Here is an 18,896-nt window from a genome sequence, read left to right as displayed (position 1 = left end):
AATGCCAACTCCAAGAAAGGGCACAGCAATGATGGCTAAAAGACATGACCACAATGTCCCAGGAAATATTTGACCCTTCCTATTATATCTGATGTTGCAACATTTGCCTCTAATGTGCCTAAGGCCCCAAAAGGAAAATAAAAGGAATCTAATTTTCTTTGAAAAGTCTGGAAACCTCTTACTTCAAAACATATTGATTTAAAATTTCTCTTTGCCATTTGCCCTTCAGGGGGGAGTTTATGCTTGTGAGTTTGACTCTTACAGACATCTCCTGAAGGGCAACGAAAGTCAGCGTGCAATCTTCTCTATGCCATAACTAGCATAACACAATTAGGTGGTAGCAAGAATGATGGTAAACTATATTGGAAAGAAAAAGAAAAATTCTGTCCACAAATGTAGACCTCAAAACACAGCTTTATCAATATTTTAAGATAAGAATATTTTAAAAAGTCAAGTGGTTCTTGAAAAATAAGAGATTAAAAAGGAAGATAAAGAATATATATTAGTATATTTGTATAAAATGGCATGAAGGAAAGTATACCTAGTGGTATCTTAGAAAATAGGTTGTCAACGTTGTTTCTACTTAGGAAACAGAAAGAAGAGCATTTAGAAATTATTCTGATTGTTTAGGCATAGCAATTTGGTATAGGCAATCAGGCAGGGGAAGTAGACAAGGGTGGAAAGGAAATAACTAGTTAGAAAGATTGGCACTGTACGGTAAATTCACCATGTATTCACTAAATTTTGCAGTTTGAGAATGAAGATGATTTGAGAAATGGTTCCAACCTTATTATCTTGTCATTGAGATGAAGTTCAAACAGCCCTGCATCAATAGTTTAAGGTTTAACTGTATTGCCCAATTATTTTCAGCATATAAATAACTGACTCTGTTGTTTCTTAATACATTATATAAAACCAGCCAGGGATAGAATAAAGAACATGGACTGCCATTGATTTGGAGACACCACATTATATTGTCCTGTGTGAGCATACCATGTTCATTTACAAAGTTTATCTTCTGGCCATTAACAATCATGCTCTGCTTCATAAAGCATTTGTCAGAGTAACAGCAAGTTGTTAGGAGGCAAGGGTTCTGATTTTTTTTTTTTTTTTGAGTTGTAGTCTCACTCTGTTGCCCAGGGTTGGAGTGCAGTGGCACCCTCACAGTCACCCCAGCACCAACCGGCTGGACTCTGGTGATCCTTGCACCTCAGTCTTCCAAGTAGCCGGAACCACACACGTGTGCTACCATGTCCAGCTAATTATTTATTTGTTTGTTTGTTTATTTAGTTATTGTAGAGTTGAGGTCTGGCCAACTTGCCTGGACTGATCTCGAACCCACAGGCTCAGGCAATCTACTGGCCTCGGTTTTCCAAAGTAGTTCCCAGGCCAAGCCACTGAGTCCAGCCAGGTTATGATTTTTAATGTAAATAGGCCCTAAAAAAGAAGCTACACATGGGCATTTACATATATTAGTGATTGTGTTGATGAAGGTGATGAAACACTTCATAATACTTCCTTCCAATGTATGACATAGTATACAATATTGCTGGAGACCAGAATATAATTGCGGCCTTCAGGAACACAAGAAATTTGATGATGAGCATGACTATGCTGATGGCCAGTTTTGAAGACAACAATAAAATGCCTCATTTCTTAACATAGATCATCTGGTTTTCATTTCTTTTGAAGGTGAAAATGCCCACTTTATGAAAATACTTGAACAGGTGTGTTGTTTCCTACCTTCTATCTTTTTTTCCCCTTATTTTCTCAGCAGGACAAGTGATTTCATTCCTGAAGCAGGAAAAGAATGTTAAGATAGATGCCACTGGAAATGACAATGTCAAATTCTGACAGAGTGATTATTTCAAGCTCAGAATGAATCACTTTTTAAGACAGAAATCTTGGCTTATTTCTTTAGACTTTTTGTACTTCTTTCACTGAGCCAAACTGAGAGTAAACTTTCAAAAGATAAATAGTAAGAAATATTTAAATAAATTGTCCTAAACATAAATGTTGGGATAAAAGAAAAATAAGTTTAAAAGTGCTGATTAAAGAGGAATTTTCCCAGGAGACTTTCCACATGATCATCCTGTCTTGCTTCCATATGGAGTCTGTAAAGAAACCCAGTAAATCCACACAGCTTTATGACTGACCTCCGGAAATAAAGCAGGACTGAACTGTTAGGAGAGACCAGTCCTGTAATTTTCTGAAGCCTTTGCAAGAGATGCCTGCTTTCAGGGCCGCCATGTTGCTTGGTTAAGTGAGAGTGTCTCATTGGGTTGTAGTAAAAACTGAAGGCAAGATTTCTGTTCTCAGGATTGGTAATGAATGGGATTAACAGTAGCAAATATCTGTCTGGGGATGGGGAAACACCTCTTATCAACAGGGTGCCTGAATGAAATGTAATTGTACACCCAACCCTTAACTGTACCCCACAAAACCATAATAAAAAAAAAAGAAAATGTGATTTGTAGTAGTTTTTCATAAATACCGCTGTTTTTCCATATCTGACTTCTGGCTCTACTACTACTACTGTTGCTGTAAATTTGTTTAAATATTTTAAAATAGCTCAACAAAATGGTCTTTCCATTTAATAAGCAATGATAACATAGCCTCTGTTTTCATTTGAATTCTATTTTGCTTACTATCTAATAAAATGGCTTTTCAATTTAATATACAGTCCCAAGTTAAACCATATAGTTGAGAAAATTAATTTTCTTAAGCTTTCTTTTTGTGCCTATTATGAAATCTTATTAAATTCCTGGCATTACTTACTAGTATATTCTCAAAAATCATTATATTTTATTCACTATTTGTGAGTTATCATGAGACTGTGAGAGAGCCTTTGTGACATTTTCTTCAAAGGGATGATCATATATATATATATATATAAATCAATTATATATGAATATATATAATTGATAAGGCTTTTCTGCTAGCCTCTCATTGGGAACTCTTGTTAGCAATAAAAATTAAATGTGTAAGTGAAGAAAACTATACCAAATGAAACTGCCCTTTCAAAAAAGTACTGGTCTATTTCAAAGGAAGTGTTGATATTCTCCAAAAGCCCTATTTTGTCCCTCAGGGCTACGCTACATCTTGTAATGGTATAATCAAAAAGAACTGACATTCTGTTCTTACAACTACATTCAGCTGTGATTAATCCTCTCCATGGTTATCTGCTTCTCCGGGTATCCTAACTGCAACCAATTGGGTATGGTGTCACATGGAAGAACGTATGATTAACTCATTAATGTGTAGTGTTTTAAATTTAAATAATCATGGAGCTGTCCTAGTGATTTGGCTTGATTATATCTATGGCTTAGTATAAATATGTGGGTAAACTGTTGTAGGACACTTCAATTACTTAGTATATTTGCACCACATAGTTTTATTTTCTTATTCAATGTCTGAAAAAATGGGAAAACTGAAGATAAATAATAGAGATTTATAATTATAAAGTTGATTTTAAAACTACACAATTATGTTTCCAATTAGTATATAATTTAACTTTCCTTCTTAAAGTGGGAGGGGATTCTTTTTGTTAAACCTTTGGCTCTACTATTTGTAAATGTCCTCAAGCAATGACTGCAAAATAACAAGAGCTAGCAAATATGACTGGCATGAATTTCTCTGAAAATATAAAAATAAAATTTACAAAAAATTCATTACTACTATGAATCTAGATTGGATTTACCCTTATGCAATGAAAGCAATTTTTACTTGAATACTAAGTTACATTCCATTTCAGATTTCCTATTTCAAAGGGTGTCTCAAATTTCTAAGATGTTAAACCAAGTATTGAGCCATTTTTGTATATGTAATAAAAGTCTTTAAAATTAAAATGGTAATCCTAAAAAAAACCAAATGCATGAAAAATATGGTCTGACTGTATAACAAAAGAGAGTTATATAATTCTACTTGAGTGAAATCTTTCATCTTTGATTTACAGGTTAGAGTCCTCTCTAACTAAAACCACATTGCTCCATATCTTTCATATCATGGCCTTCCCTAAAACCTTGTTTTAATTAAGGTTTCTTTCAGATTTCTGAATAAAAGCATGACAATCTTCACTTATGGCTTTAATATATCCTTTGAGTTAAAAAAAATATATAAAAGAAACATCAACTCTTTCAAAAGCATTGTCAGATATTAAATACTGCAAGATATTCTAGCTTAATATCTTTAGGTGTTTGAGTTATACATTGAAATAGAATTTTCAGAGGTACTTATATTTAGTAAGTTGCTTTATGACTCAAAATAAATGACCTTTATTTTTAACCTTTGACACTAAGGCAACTTGTGTAAAGGTTGAGTTTTTTTTTTTTTCTTTCCCACATGAAGGCACAACTTCCAGGTTAACTCAATTCAAGGTGACTACAAATAAGCAGTGCCTTCATTAACACATTTCAAACGTCTAGAAAATTCAGCAACATTGCTTAAGCAGTATTCACCTAAATGGTTTCACAGCTAAAAGGACACAATCTGACAAATCAACTGTTAAAACCATAAAGTAAACTAAATAGACAAGTCCTCGGGTAATAGGAGAGATTATGGGTAATGTTCAGGTTTTGTTTTTTTTTTAAAGGAAGGAATGATGAAAGGGAGAAGAAAGGAAGTGATGGAGGGCAGAAAAAGAAAGGTGAGAGAATGGATTCGGAACACATTAAGACCATCTTTGAAAAGTTATGTGCTTTTCAAAGACACTGAAAATCCGTGGTAGAACATTTGCCCAGAGCTACTGTCATCAAGACAAGAGATGCATGTGGGGGAGGAAGCTCTCCTCCTCCAACACAACTGCAAATCGTCTATGTGTGAGAACACAGTAAAGGATGTTAGGGCAGTAGGGGAATTTTTCCCCTAAAATGTGACATAAAATATTGCATCATTACAAACAGTATGTGAGTTTCCTTTGGCGTTTGGACTTTGAGATATGATGTGGTTTATTCCACAAAAAAAGCTTCATTTCAGTTTCTCCATCTTGAACTCTTACTTGGAAGAGTTGAACTGTGTGTTAAAGCAAAGGCAAATTAAACAAGAAAAAAAAGCCTAAAAAAACAAAACAAACAAACAAGAACCACTGTGATCTGTCTGGAATTGCTATCTGTTCATAGCTGAAAGCAAATCTTGTAAATAATTTCAGACTGAAAAAAAATGCTCAATAAAAAACTGATCAGAATGTCAGGAATGAGTATGTCTCGGGTTTTGCCCAAAATTTCGCTGGCTGTCATAGCTTCTGAAATTAACAATATCTAATGCTGTATTGAATGTTTCTAGTTTATACTTAGTGTCTAGGAGTGGGTCACCCAGCATATTAAAAGCATGCTGGAAGCAGTTTCTTCCAATCGCGGTTTACTGTAACTTTAGAATCACAGCGGTTACGTTTAAGGAATCTTTAATGCCCTTTCAAGTCCATCCAAAGAACAAGTGAAGCTGCTGTTCAGAATTTTGTGCCCAGTGTTTATGTTCCATCGAATCTGTGCCACCCAGGCAGCAGACAAGACATGTCTGAGGGTGCTGGGGTGGGGGGGGATACACAATGATGTCACGCACAGGAAATATCGGAGCGGGGACTTGGCACTTCACAAGGCTGGCTCGTCTTCCATAGGCTCACCAGCAGTTCTGTAAAAATAAACAGGCAATCAGAATACGGCATAAGAGTACACAATGACATTGTAGATTTTCATGCATAATCAAAGCTGATTTTTCAGCTCTCTCTGATGTTTATTTGTGTTATTCAGTTATCCATAAATAGAGTTTCTTTCCTAGGAAGTATAAACAAATGTCAAGTGGAAAAACATTTTAGATCCAAGCAATCATTGGAAATGTTCCTGTTTATATTAAAACATGTCAGAATATTTTATAACTCTGGATTCCAAAATGTCCATGTTTTGTGTCTAGTATAGTTCAATAATTTATTGAAAAATTAACTATGATATTTTATTTTAGAAGTAATTTCAGATTTCCTATGGAACCAGTTTGCTAATGAGAGCAAAGGACCCAGTTAACTTCTGGAGGAGACTTGCACTAGGGCTCTGGTTTTTGCTTCTGTTCTTTCATAACTGGATTGGCTGCCTGCCGGAGGCATTTCAAATCAAATTCTGAATTTGATTAGCAAATCGTTGCTACAGACCCAACATTTTTACAAGAAATGCACTATAGTAGTGTGTAAATACTTTTTATTCGGCATAATCTGCGGGGTGTTCTGCTCGGGCAAAACCAAAACTAATTGCTTGAAAATTTATACTTGAGATTTAACCTTAATTTACTAACACTTTGAGGGTGTTTTAAGGCAAACTTTTAGAATGACTTTTAATTTAGTCAAAAGAACAAATTGTAGCAGGAATCCAAATACATGAGGCAGTTGGATTATTGTGGAAAGATGACTGGGATTTGAGATACTAAGTGGGTAAATTGGAGTCTGAGCTTTGTGATTTGCTGGTGTTGCAATTGCTAGTGTTGTAACTACAATCCTGTGAAGCTGTGCTTTCAGGTGTAAACCATAAGAAAATAGTTGCTCCTTGTGGAATTAGTCAAGTTTAAAAAAAGAAATAAAGGAAGTACAATTAATTTATAAACAAAAAGCATTGGGACATTAGTTATTGAATACTTTGGATTTGTCCCTTCATAATCTAACATGTTTAAAATCGTCATGAGTGTCACACAGAGTTGCACTTTTGCCACCAGAAGGAAACAATATTTGGATAAAGTTTCTCTTTAGCTAGTGGAATAATAGATAAATATTTTCTTCTTCACAATGTTTATCTACTTGTCAGGATTCTATAATGAATTACTTTTATATAAGGGAAAACATGCTATGTTTAAGACATAGCTGTACACATATTTAAAACTAAAAAACTGAAATACAAAATAGCTGTTTATAAACTATTTAGCCAGGTTATTTTACAGATTTATAAGAAAAAATAAGCAAAGATTTCAACACATCTTTAAATTAAGGAGTTGCCATATTAACTAACAACTTAGCATTTTCACAGGAAATTTAAAACATTGAAAGACTTTATCCATGGAATGGTAATTTTGAAAAATTTTAATGCATCTTTTTAAAAATAAAGAATGAACAGCGTTAGGTATTCATTATTTAACATTACCAAAAAGGGAAAATTCTAAAAGAGTCTGTATGGAATAAAAAAAAAAAAAAAAAAGTTGCTTCTTAAGAAGTTATAGCTTGTCTAAGAGTATTTAGGAAAAGGAGATTGTGAGAGAGTGTTTAGAGTTGGTATGTAAGATAAAAGCAATCTAAATGAGTCATATTTAGTAAAAGTCTTTTCTATCTGAAAATGATCAACATCCCAAGAAGAAAAATTTTAAGCTAAGAAAAACATTTGTGTTTCTAAACTAATTTATATATAAATATGCAATTGTATTTACATCTGAGAATATGTGGATAATAAAGTTATAGAACTCTAACTGGGTATTCTAAAGGAGACAAATTTTACTATTTCTAACCCAAAGTTGCAGTAGGATGATCTTTTCCCCCCACATCCAGTTTTCAGTGTGGCTGGAATTCCAGTGTTGTATGGGAAATGTTCCAGGGGTCACGGATGTAAGGAATACACATGTCCCTGTGGTGGGGGGTCTTTTCTGGGCATTCTCCATGTAGCCAGCTCAGGCTTTGACAGGGTGTCTGAGCTGCAACACACTCACTGGCAAAAAGTGGGCCTCTTTGGTTGAAATGGGGACTCATGGGTACAATAGAAAGCTTTTCATCAGAGGCTTCTCTTCCCTTCCCTCCCTTTAAAATCATTTCAGATTAACCTATTTTTAAAATAGCCCATTTACTGCTGCCCTCCCTCTAGTAAATCATCAACACATATACATAACTACCCAATTCTCCTATGTCTTGCAGTATATAAGGGTTAGCAGCATAGCAAGTTGAAAAATATCCTGTGTTCAAATCCCAGCTCTATCATTTCTTAAAACTTAACTTCAAACAAGTTAGTATCCCTAGATTCTCAATTTTATCTTTAAAATGCATATAATAACCCCTTACCTGCCTTTAGGGTTATGAGAATTGAAAAGATTAAGTAAACATGATTTATGAAATGTTATCTGTTAAACAATCACAAAATAATAGTATTATTTATAGCTGCCATCGGGAAAATGTATAATATCTCCCTTCTCATATCCATAGCTCTCGGTAGAGATGATATTATCTTCACTTAGCCCTGTCCTTAGGTCACTATTTTATGTCTCCATTTTTTTAAGAAGGGCATTGAAGCTTCATGAAACACTTAGAAAGTGAGCCAGTGAAGGGTAACACTTTCACAACAGTTGTTGATGAAGGCATGGGAAGAAATGCTCTGAAAATATGGGGACTGCTCACTTCGGTCATACATGGACACATGCCTAATTTACCTTGATTAACAAATACCAGGCTGAGGGAAGGGAAGACATAAGGGAGGCAGAAACAGTAAGCTCAGAGCTAAACATAAAATAAACCCACCAAAGATCAATTTTAGAACAACAGTTTAACTAACTGAAAGACATAAACATCTGCAACAAGCCAACTTCACCGTGAGTACCGAAGGTTTACTGTCAATGAAAGCAAAGATTTCAAATATTAAGGGAAGAATCAATTCAGTTCAGTGATCATAGGTTAAGATAATTTATAAAAGTAAAAAGCAAAATGGAAAGAATTTCGCTTGAGATAAAATATAGCAAAAAATTAAATTTTTTGAATAAATTGTTATTTCTTTCCTGTGATTTAAAAAATAACATTTGTTTATTTACATTAACATTATTATTTAGTAAGACACATTTTTTCTTGCTTTATTGATTTAAATTAATCCCTAGATCTTATTTTCATTCCTCTTCCCCCTCAAAGGCAAGAAATCCAATGTCTGTTGCATACATTATTTTGTTTGTAGGTGTTCTTTAAAGCTGTTTATTATTGTTTGGGGGCATATAGTTTAATTTTATGTAAATTTATCTTTATAGAAACATGTGTAATTTCTGTTTCTGAATGTTCTCTCTTGGTACTATATTCACTAGCTCTACCCATGTAGTTATGATCATAGTCTATAGCTGGTAACTTCTATGTGACATCCCCATGCTGTGCATCTACCATGTTTTAACTATTCACTCTCCCACTAGTGGACACTGGGCTTGACTCTAACTCTCTACTCATCATGAATGATGCTGTAGTGAACTTCCTAGTACATGTACTCTAAGACCCTAGTTTAGAATGTCTTTGGTATATACTCCCGAGCTGAATTATGAAGTCATATATTTTGTGTATACCAAGCAGTGCTTGTTTCCTAGCATGACTGCCAGAGTGTATCTTCCCACAGCTGTGAAGAATCCAAAGCTCCACATCTACACCAATGCTAGCACTATCCAGTTGTTGTTCATTACAGAAAAAGTTACTGAGTATCTTCTGTGTACCCTGGCTTGCTTCTAGGCACTAGGGACAATAGCAATGAACAAACTACACAAAAATCCTTGCCTCATATTCTGCATTGACCTTATATTCTAACTGAATGTTTACCATCTAATATCTGTAAAGCAATATCTTATTGTTGTTGAATTTGCATTTCTTTGATAAATAATGAGCTTAGGCATCTCTTTAAAGATTTGGCTTCCAGTAAACCACAAAGCTCAGAATAAAAGACAGAAAATTAAATGACTCTCACAAGTATGTATCATAAGTAAGTCTGTTTATCTCACTGATGACTTTTTACTTTGCTCTTTTTAGTATTCACGAACTAATTTTATACTATATTGTTTTGATATGATGTGTTTTATGAATTATATTTTGTTCTTTCTTTTCATTTCCACACTCACTTTTCTTTTGTGTCTTCCTCTTCCAAACTTATACCATTTTATATTCATAGTAGACATTCCATAAACGCTTTTTGAAATATTTATATAACTATATTGAGATGATTTCAATACTCTTTAGAAGTAATCTAAATCAAGAACAAAACAAGAATTTGTAACAAAATAATAAAAATTCCAGAAATATTCTCAGTTTAAACTTCCTGTGTAACAACTTTTACAATTGAATGTGTGATTGGAACTATATTCCCTCATATCACAAGATTGTGCAGGAACAATAAGCAAAACAAAAGTAAACACACACATACACACAACATACACACACACGTATACCCTACTATAACGGTATAACTGCCTGCAAGTTTTTGTGGGGAATTCTCATAATTTTCTAAGAGTGCCCATTACCCAGTGCTAGCTTGCCTTAATTGCTTCCTTTATCTCCATCCATCACCTCTTAATTCTTCAATACATACATAATTCCCTTAAACTGACTTCCTCTTTTTCCCTCTCAGCTAATGGTATTATTATCCAGACTACTACTTTTGACTGATTTCTCTCCTCTTCCATCCACATTTCATAAATTACCAATGCCCCATCATTTCTCAGCAACTTATCTACATTATATTTTCTTCCTCTCCATTTCTTCTCCATTATTAGTTGACTTCTTTACCACAATTACAAGAAGACATACGAGCAGCCAGAGATAAATGAAAAAATTCTCATCCTCACTAGTCATCAAAGAAATGCAGACTAAAATCACACTGAGATCCCATTTAACTCCAGTGAGCATGACCATCATCAATGGCTCAAAATATAACAGATGTTGGAGGGATGCAGGGAAAAGGGAATGCTTCTACACTGTCGGTGGGAGTATAAACTAGTATAATCTCTGTGTTGTAATTCCTAAAAGATCAAAAAAATCAACCCTCCATATGACCCAGCAACTCCTCTTCTGGGAACATATCCAGACTAACACAAATCATTCTACAAAAAAAGATGCCTGCACATGAATGTTTATTGCAGCATTATTCACAATAGTAAAACATGGAGCCAACTGTGTTGCCCATCAAAAGTGGACTGGCTAAAAAAAAATGTGATACATATACATGATGGAATATTATGCAGCCACAAAGAAGGAAAAATTATGGACTTTGCAGCAACTTGGATGGATTTAGAGTCCTATAATACTCAGTGATCTATCACAGAAACAAAGAACTGAGTACCACATATACTCACTCTAAGCGGACTCTGAACATTTATCATAATATTATAAGAAAGGCATTGGTAGTAGCAGGCCACTGCTGGGGAGGGGGGGAACATCTGTAAAGCGTTCCTGATCTCAAACCAGGCGAAGTGGAGACCAAAGGGAGGTCAAAACTTAACTTGTATAATAACCACTCATGTACCTAATCCTGAATTGTATCCCACATATTTAAAATAATAATAATTAAAAAATAATAATTTCTTGTCTGTCTCTTTGTTAGTATGGTGGCCTCTCTTACATGCCGTTATCTTTTAATAATATAGTCCTAAGTCATCTCTCTCTTGCTTTGATAGTTTACTACCGAAAACAGGATACAATTCAAATTCCTATCATAATACTTACATTTCCTTCTGATTTTACCACTCTGATCTCTTTCTACCTGGCCTGCCTACTCACCTCTGTGGCACCCCAGCTGCTCTAGGATCCTTTTTCTTTCCCAAAGCTAGCACTCATGTATATGAGTGGGACGCCCAAAAAACCTGGAATTTATTTATAAAAATTGTGTATTTATTCTTACAGTCACTTTCACAGTACTCTTTGTTTTATGCAGTACACCTGTCAAGACACTTCTTTTACTACTCAAAATAATATTTGAACTTGTCAGTTTTGATGCCTGTTAGTGCTTCTGCCGTTTTTTGTTTAACCTCTTCCATATGGACAAAATGTTTCCCTTTAAAGACTTTTTTCATCCAGGAAAACAAACAAAAAAAGTTGCTTGGAGTGAGATCAAGTGAATAGGTAGGGTGGAGGACAGGGGCTCACGCTGTTTTTTGGTTAAAAACTGCTGAACTTTCAGTGCAGTGTGGGCAGGTTGTCATGTAAATCACCCATCCTGAAATGGGCAAATGCTTTGAAAGAATCTCCAAAAAAAAAAAAAAAAATCAATGAAGCTGGATGCAGCTTCTTACAACAATGTTAGCTGGTACACTGATGCCTATGGGTTCCCAAAACACTTACCTAATGGGGGAAGCCTGTACTACAAGGGGCCCACCCTCCAAAAAATAATACTGGTTTTTTATGGATCTCCCCACATACTTTTTGGACTTTTGCTCATCTATTACTATCAGAATAGTTTTTGAGTCCCTAATACGTGTCAGATACTCTACTGATGCTGGAAAAATAATGGTAAACCAAAAAAAGGCACAGATTATACTCATAAGGAGCTTATAGCAGGAAATATAAGCTAAACAAATAAACACACAAATATTATTTCAATTTATTTATTTCACACACATATTATTTCAATTATGTGGAATAATGCCTAAGTATAAGGGAGACATGAGAAAGCATTACAGGGGGACATGATCTGATTTTGGGTTGGTGGGCAGTGAGCATTTTCTAAGAAGAAGGAGTGAAATTTGATCTGAAATCTAAGGGATAAGAGGAAAAGAATGAGGAGGCCAATAAAGGGTTGGTGAGAGGAGGAAGAGGACAGGACAAGTATTCCAAACAGAAGGGAGGGTATGAGCCAAAAAAGCCCTAATGGGAATGTGAGTGTGACTCTTTGGAGGAAAACTAAAACCGTGAGATATCATTTCATACCTTCAAAAATGCTAAAATTATAAAGATTGATTATATCAAGTGTAGGTGAGGCTATGAAACAATCAGAACTTTCATACCTTGCTAGTGGGGATGAAAAATGGCACAGCCATCTTAAAAAACAGTTTGGAAGTTTCCTATGAAAACACATGACTTCCTTACAACCCAGCAATTCCAAAAAAAGAGAGAAGAAAAAGAGAAAAAGAAATTGAATGTGGTATCCACAAGCAAAACATGTATAATAATTTTATAGAGGTTTAGGTTCTTCAAAAAATTAAAAATAAAATTACCATTTGATCCAGAATCTCATTTCTGGGTATATGTCATACCAAAGAAGTGAAAATAGGACTCGGATGTTTATTGCAGCATTATTCACATTAACCAAGGGGTGGAAACAACATAAACATTCATCCCTGGATGAATAGATAAAGAAAACCTGGAATATTCATACAATTGAACATTATTCAGCCTTAAAAAGGACTTCTTGTTATATGCTACAACATGGACGAACCTTGAGGACCTGACACCAAGTAATGTAGGCAAGTCAGTTGCAAAAAGACAAATACTGTATGATTCCACTTCCATGAAGTATCTAAGGATGTCAAACCCCTAGAAATAGAAAGCAGAATGTTGATTTATAGGAGCTGGAGGGATGAGGCGGTAAAAGGTAGGAGTTGTTCAATGGCTATAGTTTTGATTTTGAAAAAACAAGTTCTAGCTGGGCTCGGTGGCTCAGCCTGTAATCCCGCGCCTTTGGGAGGCTGAGGTGAGTGGATCGCCTGAGCCCGCGGGTTCGGGACCCGCCTGGGCAACTTGGCAAGACCTCATCTCCACAATAAATCAAAAATCAGCCGGGCGTGGTAGCACGCACCTGTAATTCCGGCTACTCAAAAGGCTGAGGCTGAAGGATCGCCGGAGCCCAGGGTCGAGGCTGCGGTGGCTGGGAGCGGCCACTGCACTCCAATATGGGCGACGGAGTAAGACTCTAACTCAAAAAAAAAAAAGAAAAGAAAAGAAAAAATAAGTTCTAGAAATCTGTTGCACAACAGTAATGCACACTTAAAGTGATTAAGATGGTAAGCTTTATGTTATGTGCTCTTTGCCATAATAATAAAAACATTCTTAGCAACGTTATTCATAATAGCCTCAAATGTAAACAAGCCAAATGTCTATCCACATGTGTATGGATAAGCAAATTAAGGTATGTTAACACACTGGAATAATGCACAATAATAAAAATGAACAAACTGTCAGGGACATGGATGGATCTCAAAAACTTTCTGATTAGTGAAGTGAAAGAAGCTAGATTTGTAAAAATAAAAAAGCAGTACATGCTGCATGATTCCATTGAAATAAAATTCAAAAACAGGCAAACCTAACAGATGGTATTATAAGAAAAAAAAGTGGTTACCTTTGGAGAGAGTGACATTGACTGGAAAGAGGGAGAAGCAAACTTTTAGGAGTAATAAAAATGTTGATCTTGTTTTGAGTAGTATTTATATGAATGTGGTATATATAAAAATCTTTGGACTTGTGCATAGTATTATATGTAAGATATACCTCAGTTAAGAAGTTAATCAAGGTAATTGTTGTGTCAACTCAGTCAGAAAACAGAGGGGAAAAGTGTTAGAGAGAGGACAGAAAATATGAGTGAACGTCCAATAATGTAGAGCTTATGGATTCTGTTAAGGGTGATAGTCTTTATGTTAACAGAAATGGAAAAGCATCGAAAGGTTTCAAGCAGGGGCATGACAAGATATGCTTTCTAGTTTTTGTTTGTTTGCTTTGCTTTGTTTTTCAGAGCTTCCTGATAACAATGTATAAAAATGGATTAGAAAGAGGTAAAAGTGCATATGGGAACTAATAAAAAACAGGACTATAAAAGTTTGGATGAGAGATGAAGGTAGTTGGGACTGAGTTTTGGCAGTAGAAGTTAAAAAAATAGTGTACTCAAGTTATTGTCCCTATCTTAACTCTCTTTCTTCTTTTTCACCAGGAGAAATCTACATATTCTTCCACCCTGGCTCAGTTGTTTCTGGCTCTGTGATTTGCCCCTCAGTCCTTAGCCTTTGTTAGGTCTTTTTTTCATTCTGCAGGATCTTATCTCAATCTTATCAAATGGCTTGTTTTTAATCTTATTATAGTTTGGAAGTGCATGTTTGATACTATAGGAAAGAAAACAATAGCCCCCAAAGATTGTCCTTGTTCTAATCCTTAAAACCTGTGAATTCATTATCTTCCATCACAAAAGTGACATTGTGTTGTAGATGTGATTAAGGGTAGGGATGGCGAGGTGGATATTTTATACTAAATTATCCTGGTGATCCAATTTAAGCATATGAGCCCTTCAAAGCAGAAAACCTTTTTCAGCTGCAGTGAGAGAGAGAGAGAGAGAGAGAGAGAGAGAGAGAGAGAGAGAGAGACAGAGACAGAGAGAGAGAAGTGGTGACTGAAGAAAGATCAGAGAGATGTGAAGTTGCTGACTCTGAGATGGGGGAAGGGGGGTCACAAGCCATGGAATGCAAACAACCTCTAGAAGCTGGAAAAAACAAGGAATCAGATTCTCTTCTAGAGCCTCCAAGAAGGAATACAGTCTTGCCAATTCCTTGCTTTTAGCGCAGTGAGAGCTGTGTCGGACTTCTGACCTACAGAGCCTTTGTGTTGTATTAAGCCATAAATTTGTAGCATTTTTTTTTTTTTTACAGCAGCTGTAGTAGACCACTACAATCCCCAAGTTTGTGAATGTCTTGAAGACTTCAAGGCAGCTTTATGGCTCTGGCTCCCAGCACTTTGTCTGGCACATACACAAACTCAGAATGTGTTTAAAAAGTGAATCAACTTGATATTTTCACATGTTCTTCCCTCTCATCCTGCAAGTTGGAAGATAGTCCTGTAATTTATCAGCATCACTTCCACAAATTTCTCTGCCCTTAAATACAATTTCTTTCTCCATTAACACAGGCATTCTACATCTCTGACCCCTTTTCTTGTGTTTCCTCAGCCAATTCATCTTTATGATATAGGAATGTGATGGATTCTGGTTAGTCAACATATTCTGGGAATGAACACTGTCAATTAGTATTATGAGAAAATAAATGTTATATATACATTTTGAAAAGTCTTATACAAATATAGTACCATATTCCCTCAAAAGAAATAGTAAATATAGAGAGTCATGTAGAGATAAAGGTGGTTACCTCTGGAGGTAGTGACACTGACTGGAGAGAGGAAGAAGCAAATTTTCAGGAGTAATAAAAATGTTCTTGATCATGTTCTGAATGGTGCTTATATGAATGTGGTATATGTAAAAATCTTAGGACTTGTGCAAAGTATTATATATAAGATATACCTCAGTTAAGACACTAATCAAGGTCATTGTTATCACAACCCAGACAGAAAACAAAGGGGAAAAATGTAAGAGATAAGGCAGAAAATATGAGTGAAGGTCCAATAATGCAGAACTTTATGGATTATGTTAAGGATGATAGTCTTTATGCTAATGGAAAAGGAAAGGCATTTAAGGGTTTCAAGCAGGGACATGACAAGATATGCTTTCCAGTTTGTTTTATTTTGTTTTTAAGAACTTCCTGATAGCAACTTAGAAAAAGTGGATTAGAAAGAAGGAATTATTTTTTTTAAAAGTAGTTACTATTTTATTAGTGTTTTGTCTTCTGATGAATTCATTCAATCATTCACTAAATGTTTGGTTATTAAGTACAATGTATTGTGAGGAGCTCAAGGGCCATCTAGTTCATAATTGTGTGATAAAACTTGTTTTAAGTGTAGGTTGAAGCTTATTTTGAATGTATATCGAAACTTGTTTTTAAAACTCAGATGTATGCTTGCTTTCCCACCCAAGCACAGTAGTATACTTTTGGTAAACAAGTTCACATACCAAAAGAAAACCGTGGAGTCACGGTGCAGACCCTCTGGCCCCATTTCCTGCTCCACTCCCCTAGTAATCTCACATTCCAGATGTCCCAACCGGTTCCACCCAGCCCGCCTGACCGATGATGGTCAGCCGCGGTCAGCCACGACCCGTGACCATACAAACCAACCAATCCCAAACGTCCCCATACCCAGTAGGAGAAATTACCCAATCATGTGCGAACAAGTTTAAAGTTCTTTCCCCTCCCTTGTAACTATGTATATAAGCTGCTTGCTGCGCTGGGTCGGGGCTCTAGTTCCTGTACCGCTGCACCGGTTACGGATGTGAGCCCAGACTCGAGCCTGAATAAAGACCCTCGTGTGATTTGCATCGGAGCTGGCTCTTTGGTGGTGTCTCGGATTCAGGATTTGGTTACAACAACTGGACATTGAGAACATCCTTGAGTTAACTCAGGTAACCACAGATTACCTGAGTTAACTCAGGTAACTCAGGTAACCACAATTCATTGCTTAGTGATTATTTGTCCATCTCTTATTTTTAATGACTGTATTATTGATTTAACCTATGAATAATTAAATATATACATGCCCAGGTATAGTCTTTATATCCTTATGCTGCAGATAACTGGATCATGAACAACTACTAAGGGAAGGAAAAAACAGCAAATTGAAGAAGAAAAGCAATATACAAATAATAAAAATGAACCATTATTATTGGTTTTGCATCAGGTATTGTGTTAAGTGGCTATAACGTGTTGTCTCATTTGATCCTGACAACCCTATACATTTTTTTCTCAGTTTAAAGATAAGGAAAATAAAACCCACAGGGATAAAGTAACCTGCTCTTGAGCAAACAATTATGCAGTGTGAAAACTCTAGAGAAAAGTTCTACTCTTCCTCTATAGTGATAAGAGAAAAGAGGGAAAGAGTGGAGATAATGATGAGATGGGAAGCTAAATTATGCATTTATTTTACTTTTCTTTCTTTTCTCAAAGTAAATATTGTTTTATAAAGAATACAGACCTGAACCCTAAAATACTAGTGAGCATTGGATTTAATCCCTAACATACTTCACATGTGCCCCAAGACCACATGTTGGGCATGATAGGAAAATACAGGTAAAATGATGACTCCAAGAAAAAAAGGAAAGAGAAGAAAGGTTAGATTGTTCTTTCTATTATCATTATTTTCCAAATCTCAGCACACTTTTCAACTACAGCTTTGTTGACACTAGATGAAAATTTAAAGCAAAATTTATATTGGAATGTTTACCTACTTAGATGAACAGGTACTCGAAATAATGGTGTCATAAAGAAAAAGCAGAGACCTGCATAATTTGTGCAATATTCAGCTTCTAGAAGCCTTTGAGACACAATCCAAATGGATGGCATATTTGGGCCATGTAATGTTTCTCCGTGTATTGGAAATGAATGTGTATTTAATAATAGTCTGTATTTCTATATGAATCTTCAGATTCCTGAAAATAAGGTTATCAATGTCCTTGAAAAGATTGATAGTCCATAAAATGCTAAGGCACATAATACTTGGGATTTTCTAGCTGATTATACTTTTATAATCACAAACAAGATAATTACTCAAAAGACAAAATAGCCAAACTTGGATCATACATTTTCTCATGTTTTTGTATTATATAATAATGTGAAATCATCTCTTTCATGTGAAAGGTTGCCAAAAGTTGAAAATTAAATGATGAAGTAGACAACCATACTGAACAGTGTTAAGACTATAAAATGATTTGCACTATAAGACTAGGTCAAAGTTGTCATCAAAAATGTAACTTTCAGGTTTTTTTTTTCTTGAAAAAAAAAAAAACCCACAGAATCAGAAAGCATAGAGTGTAAATGTGTTCCTAAAAACTTAATAACTGATCACCCTGAAGTCTTGATTGCCAGAAAGAACTTTTTCTTGATTTTCAACAGAGCCTGAACTGGTATCTGAGAATAAATTTGAGTGCTGCACTGATCTTTCCAAAGTAGAAGCATTCTGAAACAGATATCCAATAACCACTTCTATAAGTCTTTTATGATTAGACATTCCAAACAAGCAAACAAACAAAAATCCCTAATATCATAGCTCTCCCTTCCATACATTATGATATATATGACCAGGCCTATCAATTTAATCTTCTTTGAGTATGTAACTTGGGCCCACTCAGGGTATTTTTTGTTTTTCTTTTTGTTTTTGTTTTATTGACCCATAAATTATTTCTTTCTTGATCAAATCTTTTGCCATCTGAAAATTATGTTTGAAAATGGTATATCAGCCAACCTTCCCCCAGATGAATCCCCACAAATCAGCCTTTTCCTAGTAATTTATTCTTCAAGGCCCATCAATGTAGTTATAAAAATGAAATGACTGTTTGCACTGTGCTGTCATCCCCCCA

The 18,896-nt window shown here is 35.3% G+C and overlaps 1 protein-coding gene across 2 annotated transcripts in view; it reads right to left on the bottom strand.

Annotated features, from left to right (window-relative positions):
• Nucleotides 1–4,273: 4,273 nt before the first annotated feature.
• HDAC9 (histone deacetylase 9) overlaps nucleotides 4,274–18,896 on the bottom strand; it is a 512,743-nt gene continuing 498,120 nt past the window's right edge. The window contains exon 26 of one of the 2 annotated variants that reach the window (XM_008054887.1): nucleotides 4,274–5,625. In XM_008054887.1, the coding sequence (XP_008053078.1) occupies nucleotides 5,586–5,625 (40 nt within the window). In that variant the 3' untranslated portion in view covers nucleotides 4,274–5,585. The remainder of the gene's footprint in view (nucleotides 5,626–18,896) is intronic. The other variant, XM_008054886.2, reaches the window with a different exon arrangement.

Source organism: Carlito syrichta, unplaced genomic scaffold (assembly GCF_000164805.1).
Source record: "Carlito syrichta isolate Samal-C Ts95f unplaced genomic scaffold, Tarsius_syrichta-2.0.1 Scaffold301572, whole genome shotgun sequence".
Taxonomy (NCBI): domain Eukaryota; kingdom Metazoa; phylum Chordata; class Mammalia; order Primates; family Tarsiidae; genus Carlito; species Carlito syrichta.
The sequence above is the reverse complement of the archived record's forward strand: the minus strand, read 5'-3'. Positions and strand labels throughout refer to the sequence as shown.